The 12567-nt window shown below is 43.1% G+C and overlaps 1 protein-coding gene across 3 annotated transcripts in view; it reads right to left on the bottom strand.

Annotated features, from left to right (window-relative positions):
• The window catches only part of LOC135216960 (probable glutamate receptor), a 118824-nt gene that overhangs the window by 69024 nt on the left and 37233 nt on the right, over positions 1–12567 (bottom strand). For all 3 annotated transcript variants that reach the window (XM_064252486.1, XM_064252485.1, XM_064252487.1), the window contains 2 exons: positions 9905–10064; positions 9503–9688 (listed from right to left, as the gene is read on the bottom strand). In XM_064252486.1, the coding sequence (XP_064108556.1) occupies positions 9503–9688; positions 9905–10064 (346 nt within the window). The remainder of the gene's footprint in view (positions 1–9502; positions 9689–9904; positions 10065–12567) is intronic.

Raw genomic sequence — 12567 nt, 5'->3', positions numbered from 1 at the left:
GGGAGTTGGTGTGTTTTCATACTCCGAATGCTGAACCTGTATCCCAGGAGTCTTGTGAATTACAGGAGAGACTGGTTGGAGCCTTACCTGTCCTTCAGCATTAGAGGTGTGGACAGGTGCTGATGACATCTCCGGAAGTTTACTCTTCCCCGTACTCTTAACCACCGAAAGTCTGCCAGAAGAAGACTTTCTTGACGACGACTTAAACTTAGAGGATGAGATCCTCTCACTACGACATCCATCTCCTGCCGTATCCTGAGAGAATCTCTCTGGAGAGTCCCCAAAACTACACAAAAGCTGTTCTTTTTGAAAAGGGCTAGCCTTTTTACAGGGGACTGGAGAGGGAGACAACTTACGAGCCCTCTGTTTCAATGGACGGGACTCATCATGGAATCACCACTGGCGCCTAGACGAAAGCGGTACCTACTCCTTTAGAGACACCTTTCCAATGGCGCTCTGTTGTGATCTGGGATTTGTCAACAGAATTATTTGAGGTGGCGACTGCTTGTGGGCAGACCCCACTGACCTCCCTTGGGCTAACAGTATGCCTCCTCCCAGGTTCTGGGGAGTTTGACAGGGGCCTTTGCCTAGGAGAATCAGTGGGCCGAACAGCCACCTCCTCCACATCACTTGCACTCACTTCACCACTTACCTTGTCCATTAGGGTTTTCACAGACGATCCTAAAATCTCCATTGCTTGAAGCATGATCGAAAATTTCTGATCTACTCTTGCCTCTAAATTGGCCACAGCATAGAGTACGGGTGTGAGAGAGCTAAGATTAGGACTGGGAATGACAGGTGGAGGGGAAGGTTCAGAAAGAGACAAATTATCATTAGACAATTCCTGACTAACTAAGCTTTTAGCTTTATCTCTAAAAGCCGTTTTTCTCTTTTTATCTCTCTCTAACTTGTTCGTGTAACTAGTCAAGATCTTCCAAGTTCTTTGATCCCAAATAATACATTCTTCACTTGTTTTATCTGGCGTACAAATCTGTCTCCTACAACCTGTGCAAACTGAATGTGGATCATTACAAGCTTTAGAGATCCTAGTATTGCAGCCTTTACTGCAATACCTAATCCCAGATGTACTAGTGTCTGACATTATGTAAACAAATTAAAAACTAGTCAATTTTGGTGCAACAATTTTAAAAATTATTTGAATTCCAAAATAGCAAATCACCGAAAACAAAAGCTACCAATATTTTAAGAGTACTTCACCAAATAACTCCAACAATGAGCAACAGTAAAGAATTCCAAAACTTCCGCTGACTACTGAAACTGTGTTAACAGTACCAGCTGGCAAAAACAACTGATTTTCGTATGGTATTGGTACCTCACTTCCACAATAGTGGGCTGGGGGTATCACCTGACCAATACAAACTAGCGCTAAAGTGAATTAAAAAAATTCTAGCTGCCGACAGTTTTAGAAACTATAGCTATGTAACTACTTGGTAAGTTGCATACATAAAACTGGATGTTCCCAATACAGTAACACTGGAGAGGCATTCAACTCTCGGTGCTATCCACCCTAAACGGATTGACGTATGTTCATTACCTGTTCTTCTCTATATCCTGGGGGTGACCTCATACTGAGGCGACGGACCGTTAGGTCCATCCAGACCGGGCCCTTCCCGAGACACTTCCTTCAGCAGCAGCACTTCCTTCGAACACTAGAAATTCCAGGAATTTAATGGCTTAGCGAGACTCCCGAGTTCGTAATAACAATTACCGGGAATGTCTGTCTTGACAGTGTGTTTGGAAATTACAGGTAAACCAAAACACTCTGAGACGCCCGAAATTCCAAGGAATTCGAGCATTCGGCAAGATTCCCGATTATCATAGTAACAATTGTCAGGAATTTTCGTTTCGCCCACTCTGGGCTGTTGTCTCACCTAAGTGTTTGCAGATCGTAGAAGACAAAAACACTAGGAAAGTGCTAGAAATTCAGAAGAATTTTAAGCGCTCAGCGATACCCCCTGAATTTCATCAGACGATCATCGGGTGATGGTCTTCCTCAATTCCCGTAGAAATCAAGGAGGAACGGGCAAAATCCTTAATCAACAATGGAGAGCGGTCTGCAGGATCCCTCCCATTCACCTCGCCCCTCCCGGCATAGTAGCCATAGGAAGAGAGGGAATGGGGGAGGAAGATTGGATGCTCTCACTCGCCTTGCCAGCAGAACTAGCGGCCAAAGAAGCGAGTCTAGGAAAATGGTACCGTCTGGAGAAAACGTTTCCATGAGGAGGGTTACGAAACTTGTACTGCAGGTGAAACGTCTGCCACCACCGAGACCGTCGTCTGGGTGGGGCTGAGCGTGCACCTGACAGGAGAGAGCCAATACCGTCCTTTGACGTGTCCCAGTCCTCGTCAAGGCTGAAACCTCTCAAGAGGAACGAAGGCGGAGCCCACACCAGTCTCTGCGTGCCTTGTCCAGCGGGACCATCACTTGAGCGTATGACATAGGCTCTCATGGCTGGACCGAGAGAAGCAAACTCCTCACAATACCCCCTGGTCGCCTTGCTCCTCCCGGTGTATCCTGCCAAGGGTTGAAGGGACAGGTGAGGTAGATCTGATGCTCCCATTCTGTCTACCGGCAGAACCAGTGGACGGACAGGGCTGCAGATGATCACCAATCCGCAGTGATGAACAGTCTGCAGGTCTGGACCAGCGGTCTCCTTGCGGAGAAAGGCTGGACCAAGGATGGTAGCGTTAGTCTCGTGCATCAGGGGAGCTGCTACCAGCCGTGCAAGCCGTCTGGTCCTGATGGGAGGGACAGTTGGGTGACTGGTAGCGTCAACTAATACAGTGAGAGCGAGCACCGTCCTCACGATGCATCACGGTCCCAGAAGCAGCCAAAGCTGTTTCCTGGGACCTGGGGGACTTCTCACCTCATGAACGGTCTGATGGGACCGTCATGTCAACCCTGGGTACCGGGCGATTGCTACACTAGCGATCGTCGGTCTGGCGAGTCACCTGGGCAACTCTTACCATCCTTCCGCCCCGTGCCTGGGTCCTGGCGGTGAGCATATTCAAGAGGCCTGGGCCCTTGCTGCACAGTCACCAGCAGGTGACCATACACTTGGTGACACTCGCCTTTGAGCGACCGAGATTGTTCCTGGTCCAGAGGTGGAACCTCTAGAGCCAGGAGCAGAGGTACCAGCAGTGGCTGGTACCTCTACGGTCCCCATCTTTCTCTTCCCTGGGGAAGGAGAGATGGGCCCCATTCCCGAAGGAACGAGAGGACCAGCGGAAGGCCCACCTGTCTCACTGGGACGATGAGACAGACCCTTAGAAGGCTCTGTGTGAGACTTCTTGGGAAGGGGGGGAGACCTCCTCCTTCTTCCTTGGTTGGGGAGCCTTGGAAGGAGAAGTAGAGATGGCAGCAGAGGACGACGACTCTAACGAAGACGAAAAAGATAACGACGACACCTTCCTCTTCTTCTTCCCCAACTTCCTCAGGATGGCAGAAGGTTCTCCCATCCAGGATGGGGCTGCAGCGGCTGCTGAAGCAGCAGGCCCCAGTGTGACCTGGGAAGAAGGACCTGATGGAGCAGCAGTGGAGAGAATGCTTCCCCGGGGAGGGTTATGAAACTCTCACATGGGTCTGGGTGGGGCTGAGCGTGCACCTGACTGGGGAGCTGATACCGTCCTCCGACTCGTCCAAGTCCTCCCCGAGGCCGAAACCTCTCAAGAGGACTGGATAAGGAGCCTTCACCGGTCTCTGCGTGGACAGTCCTGCGGGACCGTCACGTCAACCCTGGGAACCGAGCAATCACCGCGATAGCGATCACCAGCAAGGTTGGAGTCACCTGAGCGTCTCACTCCTTTCTTCCACCCCGTGCCCGAGTCATTACGGTGCGCGGACTCAGTGTTTATGACTCTGGATGCGCGCGAATCCAAAGATTACGTGCACTCGGGGACTTGCGAACGAGCGCCTGACACGGAACTAGTCTTAGGGGCAGAACCTCTAGGACTAGCAGCAGAAGTGCGAACCGAAGTTTGCGGTTCTACAGCTCCCAACACGCTAGACCCTGGGGACAGCGAGACAGTTCCTGTTTCCGAAGGAATGGGAGAGCCAGCGGAAGACCCAACCGCCTCCTCAGTTGAGGAGACAGACCCTTAGAAGTCCCATGACAAGACTTCTTAGGGGGAGAGACAACCTTCTCCTTCTACGGCAAAGAGCCTTAGGAGTCAAAGGGGTGGAGACTGATGAAAATAGGATGAACTCGAAGAGGAGGATGACGAAACATAACGAGCTCTCTTCCTCTCCGATTTCTCCAAATTCTTCGAGACTTCTACCATCAGGAATAGTTAATCATCACAGGGCAGCAGCGAAAGCTTCGTCCAGTGACGTAACTCCAGGGTAGTAATGGTAAATGAATATGATTACCAGCAGGGGATCAATACACACACTCAAGGATCAGTATCACAAAATGCTACGAGTCACAGGCACTTCAAGGTTAGGATAACCTTGAAAGAAAATTAATATCAAACACTGTATATGCATACTTATTTAAAAAACAAAAAGAAAGACCCCACCGGGAAAATGATCAACGACCAGTCAGGAAGAACTCACAAACACACATCTTCATCGGAAGACGGCTGAAGGCAAAGTGGAATGTTTACATCCAGGCAGGCTGGCCTACCTGCCTGCCACACGGTAGTTACTGCCTAATCATCTTGTTCAAGAATTTAACAGTCGCAATTCCAGCTACACCGAAAGTAATTCCTCATGTAAAGGACCGAGGGTTTGTATGTCATGTAGGAACAAACGTATTTTAAAATATCTCTTTCTCCATCAAAAGTATTCATCATACACCAGTGGAAGGGAAAAATACACTTATGAAAATGCTTTTGTCTAGGTTAGTTGATAAAAAATGGAAACATTATGGAAAATTCACTTTCTTTAGTCTTCCCTGAAAAAGGTAATATATATATAAATGCAGTAATCGAAAGAGGTAAAAAAAAAGCTGACGTTCAAAGTGCAGTACCCTCCCTACCCGCATTCCCTGGTCAGCATGATTATTGTCATTATCGTTCATTCAGCATAGGCCTAGTCCTGACTCTTAATTCGACAATTCCGTGACATTGACATCAGTACTTTCTTGATAAGTAAAGCTGATCAATAAAACTGGATTACAGTGAAATTTGTTCACAAGTGATGTACTAATTGAAGGGACTCTTAATGTTACAGGAAAAAACTTATACAGTGGAACCTCGACATAAGAAAGTCCCAACTTACAAAAAATTCAAGTTAAGAAACCAAATAAGAAGATTTTTTTGCCTCTACATAGGAAAATAATTCAGGTTACGAAAGGTTGTTGCTGTAAAGTCCCGAGATTCGCCCGGACCACTAAGAACAATTTTAAAACTCGCACGCCGCCAACTGGGTAGACTCGCCACCATCCTCCCACTCTCCCATTGGTTCCTGATGCTAGTCCCCACCGTAAGATCCTGCTCTCCTATTGGTCAGCATCTACCCCATCATGCTCTACGTAAAGGCGTTCTTCGGCAACTCGGTAACAGCATTGTTATCGTAAGCACGCCGAATTAGTTAGTTCATATACAATTTCGTTTGTTAACGCAAATTTGTGTTAGTGATTTTGCTTTGTACCTTATTGTGTTGTGTGAGAACTTAATTAGTAACTTAATCATGTACGTATAGTCATGGGTCCCAAGAAAGTTGCTGAAGTTCACAGAAAGAAGAGGATGCTTTCTATGGAGACAAAGATGGAGATTATCAAGAAGTATGAGGCTGGCATGCAGTTGAGTGTGATCACTAAGGAATACGGCCAAAATCCGTCGACGATAGGCACCATACTTAAGCAGAGGGAAGCCATCAAAGCAGCTACACCTTCCAAGGGCGTGACTATTTTGTCCAACAAGAGGAGCCACATGCACGATGAGATGGAGAGGCTGCTTCTTGTATGGATAAAATACAAAGAAATCGCTGGCGATACGATAACCGAAACAGCAATCTGCCACAAGGCCAGCGCTATTTTCGGCATTTTGATTGCCCAGGCCGAAGACGACAGAAAAGAAGGGACATCGACGCCAACCCCAGACTTCATGGCTTCTCGTGGGTGGTTTGAAAAATTCTGGAAACGGACTGGCATCCATTCGGTGGTGTGGCATGGGGAGGCTGCCAGCTCGGACACGAAAGCAGCCGAAGCCTTTATTGAGACGTTCGACGAGATGACGATCAACGAAGGCTACAGTTCTCAACAAGTCTTCAACTGTGATGAAACTGGCCTTTTTTGGAAAAAAATGCCTCGTCGGACATGCATCATGGAGGAAGAGAAGAAGCTACCCTGGCATAAGCCTATGAAAGACAGGCTTACGCTCGCACTTTGTTTCAACGCCAGTGGGGATTGCAAGGTGAAGCCCCTACTTGTCTGTCATTTGGAGACTCCTCGAGCCTTCAAGGCCCACAAAGTGCTAAAGGAGAAGCTTCCAGTGATGTGGAGGGCTAATGCGAAAGCCTGGGTAACGAGACTTTTGTTCACCGATTGGGTAAATCTGTGTTTCGGCCCGACAGTGAAGAAATTCTTGGAGGAGAAGGGCCTCCCTATGAAATGTCTGCTGGTGTTGGACAATGCCCCTACTCACCCTCCTGGCCTCGAGGAAGATATCCTAACGGAGTATTCTTTTATCAAGGTTCTTTATCTTCTGCCTAACACCACCCCTCTCCTTCAGCCCATGGACCAGCAAGTGATATTGAACTTCAAGAAGCTGTATACGAAACATCTTTTCAAGAGATGTTTCGACATCACCGATACCACAAACCTCACCTTGCGTGAATTTTGGAAGGAGCATTTCGATATTGTGATATGCATCCGACTCATCGATCAAGCTTGGCAGGAGGTTTCGAGGTGAACCTTAAATTCTTCATGGAGGAAACTCTGGCCTGATGCCGTATCCGCCCGAGACTTGGGCGAAGCTGATGCAGATTCAGAAACAGTTGACGATCCTGAAACTGTTTCGCAACCAGATCTTGACGAGATCGTTGCACTCGGCAAGTCCATGGGGCTGGTCGTCGACGAGGACGACATCAACGACCTTCTTGAGGAGCACCAAGAGGAGCTTACGACGGATGACCTGAAGGAGTTGGAGGCCATGCAACATAACGTCGTTCAAGAAGAGTTCTCTAGCAGCGGCGAGGAGGAGGAGGAGGACCCTATGACAACAGCAGAAATTAAGGATGCTCTAGCTGCTTTTCATAAGGTGCAATCATTTGTAGAAAAGAGACACCCTGAAAAGGCTTACACAGGTCGTATGCTTGCATAGTTTGATGATGTTTGTGCATAGTTTGATGATGTTTGCCTGATTCGTTTCAGGAACATTGTCAAAAGCAGGCAGAAGCAATCTTCCTTGCATAGTTATTTTTTAAAGAGGCCTTTAGTAGGAGTAAGCAAACAAGAAGATCCAAGTGATACTACGAAAAACAGAAAGTTGAAAGTGGTGAGGAAATTGAAATTTTGTAAAACACGTAAAGTATAAAAAAGTTAAAAAAAATGTAAAAATAAAAAACGACAAAAAAAAAGAAATTTAATTTTAAGTTTTTTGTAAAGTTAAGTGTTAACGTTTTCTGCCATTTGTTAATGTGTTTCATAAAGTTTAGTGTTAATGTTTCCTGTCATTTTTTAATGTGTTTCGTAAAGTTAAGAGTTCAAGTTTTCTACCATTTGTCCTCCTCCTCTGTCGCCACTTTCAAAGATCGCCTCACTGGAAAGGTAAGGTTCCATATTTTACTACATACGTACGTATTTATGTACAGTATTTCTTGTACCATGTACACTAATACACTTTATTTACAGGTATGTAGTACATATTAGTAGCATATGTAGTTTAAGTTAGGTATTGAATGGTCCAAATTGTTGTATTTCATTGTTTATTGGTCAATTAAGCTTTATCATAAAATTTACTGGGGTGTTTTTGTAGGGCTTGGAAGGCAATTTACATGTAAAATGTGGCTCAAGATACGAAAAAATCAGGTTATGAAGGCCGCTTCAGAACGGATTAATTTTGTATCCTGAGGTACTTCTGTAATTAAAAGACTAGTAATCCAGTTGCCTAATGCACTTCATCAACCCTCATCGCTCCCACCTCCACACTTATCTGTGAATACTCAGACATAGTGTCCGACATGTTGGCTGAAAGGTTCTTTAAGGAAAACTGGTTATTTTGAATATTTGCTTCACTGATAAACGAAGTCTTAAAATGCATATGTTTATAGAACATTTTCTGCTTAATTTGCATATTTGCATAATCTCGTGTTACACCCTGCATATATATATATATATATATAAATTTTTCTGTTAAAACAGGATACGTCTCATGTATAAAAGACCCATTAAAACACTATGGTTTAAAGCTGAGGACTAAAATTCGGTGGAGTCACCTACACCCTTATCAAGGAGTGAATGACAGAAAGCTTCATTAGCGAAATATTTAGTGGGAGATATGCCCTTACATGATGCCTTGGGTCACCACTAAGCCATCGTTGGTTCTTTTTATTGTCTTAATCCTCTTCATCGTTACCTTAAGGAAGATACTGCCAATCTAGTCAAGAATAACAGGCTCCATTGGAAAGGTTGATCCTATTATCTTGTTTTATCAGTGAAGATTCTACCATCTGACATTTGTATCGACAGCTGCTCTTGTATAAAGTTCAGGATGAGTTCCTATCCAATATCTCAATAATTATGAGATATTGTTCGTATGATAGTTTGATCTTTTTCTCTACTTGATTTAATTTCTATGGTATTTTTCTCTTTTTCCTTCCTCTTCTTTGTATTCATTTTGAATACAAAATGTCCTACTCACATGACTGCAAGGGAAAGACCTGGCAGACAATCCTTCCCAAAGCTTGGATATGTCAGGTGCTCGAGACATGTGACTGAGGGAGCTTGCTGTCCTACTTCACCAACTTTCAGGTGCATCGTCCTCATTGTATCCGGGCCTAAACTAATAAATCAACAATAGACCTATCTCCACAGAAGTTTGGAAAGATTCTAGTCAAAGAAGTTGGACAGCAAAGTACAAATGAAATGAAACAGCTGTATACATAAAACAGTAAAAGGAAAAGATGAAATGCAGTTGGGGCTGATGTTACAAATTCAAATGTGTCATCAATATAAAAATGCGATAATAGTGATTCCTTAGTCATGGAGAATCAGTTAATCAACTATGCAACAAGAGCATTACTCAAGTGGTAACAAGTGCCACAACACGAGGGGCTACTTTCCATTAACCCTTCACAGTGCCAAGTGTTGAACATACATATAGAATCTTAGTGTAAATTATCCCTTTTTTAACTTATCATTTACACAAACACTTGTAATACTACAATGTCATCTATTCTTTAAGTACTCACAAATTATCAACAAGACTGATACTTGAGCAGCTGGAGACTGGATTTACATATGAAGTTCTCCAAGGCTAATACATAAGAGCGCAAGTATTATCATACAACAAAGGCAAATGAAATTACTGTTCTCACCTTCCGATAAAGTACACCAACCATACCATTCCATGATCCATTAGGTTCCTTAAGGCCAAAACCATCACTAGGGACAAGGATTTCAGTGAAATTGAGATGTTGTCGAGTAATGAGTAGTAGTTCACTGACGTAGCCTTTAGTTTCATTCAGTTTACCGCCCTCCTTGAACTCAAATACTTGTGGTTTCTGCCAGACAAAAAGACACAGCAATATGAGAGAGAGAGAGAGAGAGAGAGAGAGAGAGAGAGAGAGAGAGAGAGAGAGAGAGAGAGAGAGAGAGAGAGAGAGAGAGAGATAATTATTTTAAAAAGAAATTCATTCAACTCAGGCCATTATAAAGTCTCCTTTAGTATATAGTAAACAGGGGATAAAAATATTAACAGAAAATATTGATGTCCAAACCTGTAAACAAGTCAATCTGATGGTCCGATTCTGGAAGTTGAAGGGCGGTGCTGGCCAAAGAGGAAGAAACATCTTGTAAATTCCAGAATGCCAGATTCCAGCAACATCAAGAATCCACGAACCATCTCCTGGAGCCCTTATACTACCAATCTTGACCTGACTGCAATTAATTACCAAACTTAGCTACATCAAAATTTAATGCAATTGTAGATCATACAATTCACAAGTGTTTGAAGGTCTACAATACCAGTAAATCAGATTCATAAAATATTTTTACTAAGTCTGCAAACACCATTTATTACAAGTTATTTATAAGGCACCCGGTACGTTTTTTTTAATGAGAACTATAAACAAAAAAACCTGAGCAACATACCTAATATCTAAAATAAGTAAATTATATTGATATAGCAATAACTTATACATACAGATGGTATGGCAGCACTATTTCTAGAGAACCAATTACAGGGATGGGCAGTAACAGCAAAAGAAGAAAGTCTGGGAACCAAAAACTATGCAGAACAAGAAAGTTTATAATTAACCAATTACTGTATCTGAAAAATTAATCATAAATTTTGGTATATACAAAATGAGGAGTACGCCAAAGACATAATAAAGAGGAATAGGACTTTGAAAAGAGAGACTTGGGATTCTTGGCAGCTGAAGGAGACAAGTCAAATGAACTGAAAAATATAAGGATAACGGATTGCACTGACAAACTGCTGAAGACCCTAATGGCTTGAATGATAGGAAGCCCCTTTCCTTTCACGTGGAACTTTGACATATGGATGGTGTGACAATGGGATCATCCATTAGAGTTCCCTTTGCAACCATGTGCTTTGCTTCCAGATAAGACAGAACCTTCGGTAGTCACCCAAAGACAGCGAATCTATGCTATATACTGTATCACTTGGATTACATCTTTGACACCATCAGAGAGCTGATGAGACACCATCAGAGAGCTGATGAGACTAAGGAGCTGGTCGATACCCTAAAAACCAATTTGGTCTCAATTCTATAGTTGAGGCTACTAAAGAGAAATATCTTCCTTTTCTTGATGTTCTTGTTAAGGCAAAACAAAGTCACACTTGTTCTCACACAAGAGCTACAAATGTCAGCTGCTTCCTTAATGCAAAGAGAGAGTGCCAAGATTCATATAAAAGGTCTTTCAATGGGCCAGTAAGTTTTTCATGCAGAACTGGAACATGTGAGACGTTCACAAACATAGGATACCAAAGCAATAAGATGAGAGGACAAAAGAAAGTGACAGAAAATTTATATCTATAATTACTGACTATGGGACCGCCTAAAAACAAGAGACAGATGCCCTCTGAAGAATAATCACCAATAAATGAACACCAAAGATGACCAAAGGAGAGTACCACCAATTATCCAGGCAACTCACAAAAGAAAAAAAAGTTAACTTCAGTATTTAGGAGAGGCTCCCGGATTCTTGATTTAAGCTACACTAGGAAAGGAAAGACATCATAAGAATGTAACTTCCAGCCAATTATAATAATGAGGCATTTTGTAGATGTACATTATGAGACCATCCTTCAATACACTCATCAGAGATGAATGAAATTATACAACAGGGGGATAATTGGGCAACTTGTGGTGATTAAACGATTATCAATCACACTGCAGCAACCTACATTGAATCACCAAGTGACTTCAGCCAATGGTCCTCCAACAAGCAGAAAATATTGTTGCAAAGAGTTTTCCATCACTAAATATCTTCACACAACCAGTAAACCTTTTATTTAGTCTGTGTCATCTCAAGAACATACTACATCTAGCTATTGCTGCTCTCCTTTGTAAAAAATTAGAAATTAATCGTTTATGAGCTCTATGTAACTTCTTGTTGTTGCACAAACGTCTGCAACCCTCATTATACCGTGCTTACTTTCTCTCTCTCTCTCTCTCTCTCTCTCTTACCCTACATTGTTAATGTTATACTAAACCATACAATATGACAAATTTTCTAAGACAATTTGCATTTTCCATAGCTACAAACCTGAGGTCTTAACAATAGGGTAATTTTCTAAATGGTCCACAATAATAAAAAGTGTCGCGAGTCCGTGTATAATTTTTAAAACTTTACAAAAAGCTTTCGAACCCTTCCCTGGGTTCATCTTCAGTCCAAATAAACAATTAGTTACAACATGTACTGAGGTGAATTGAAAAATAAACGAGTCATTGAAGATCGTTGACACCGGTTGTTAGCTCGTTTATGGACCAGGTGATGAAGAAAAGGGGCAGTTAACTCCAACTTGGTGATTTCCTCTCCCCTATCAATCCTCGCTGCAATTCTGTTGGATCTCCGCAATGGTTGTTGCAACATTGCAGGAAGTCCTTTATCCGAGAGCGTAGATTGGGCACCGTAACCAGACTCCCCTGGGGAAGCGGTTACCTGGACAGGCGGAAACAGCATCAGGAGAGGGAAAAACAGAGCCTGTCCTACAGTTAAAATCTTTTAAAAACATACTAGTAATATAAAAATTAACAAATGGGTCTTCGTTGACAAAAGACTTGTTTCCTTTGAATGATTCTTCTAAACTTATAGCAGCTCCCTTGACTAGTCGTCTAACATTTACATTGTTACTTTTAAAGTTAATTTTAGCCTCATTCCAGTTGGATCTATGATCATTACTGAATGCATGTGC

This window comes from Macrobrachium nipponense, chromosome 7 (genome assembly GCF_015104395.2).
Source record: "Macrobrachium nipponense isolate FS-2020 chromosome 7, ASM1510439v2, whole genome shotgun sequence".
In the NCBI taxonomy this organism is placed as follows: Eukaryota; Metazoa; Arthropoda; class Malacostraca; order Decapoda; family Palaemonidae; genus Macrobrachium; species Macrobrachium nipponense.
This window is presented reverse-complemented; position numbering and strand designations above follow the sequence as displayed.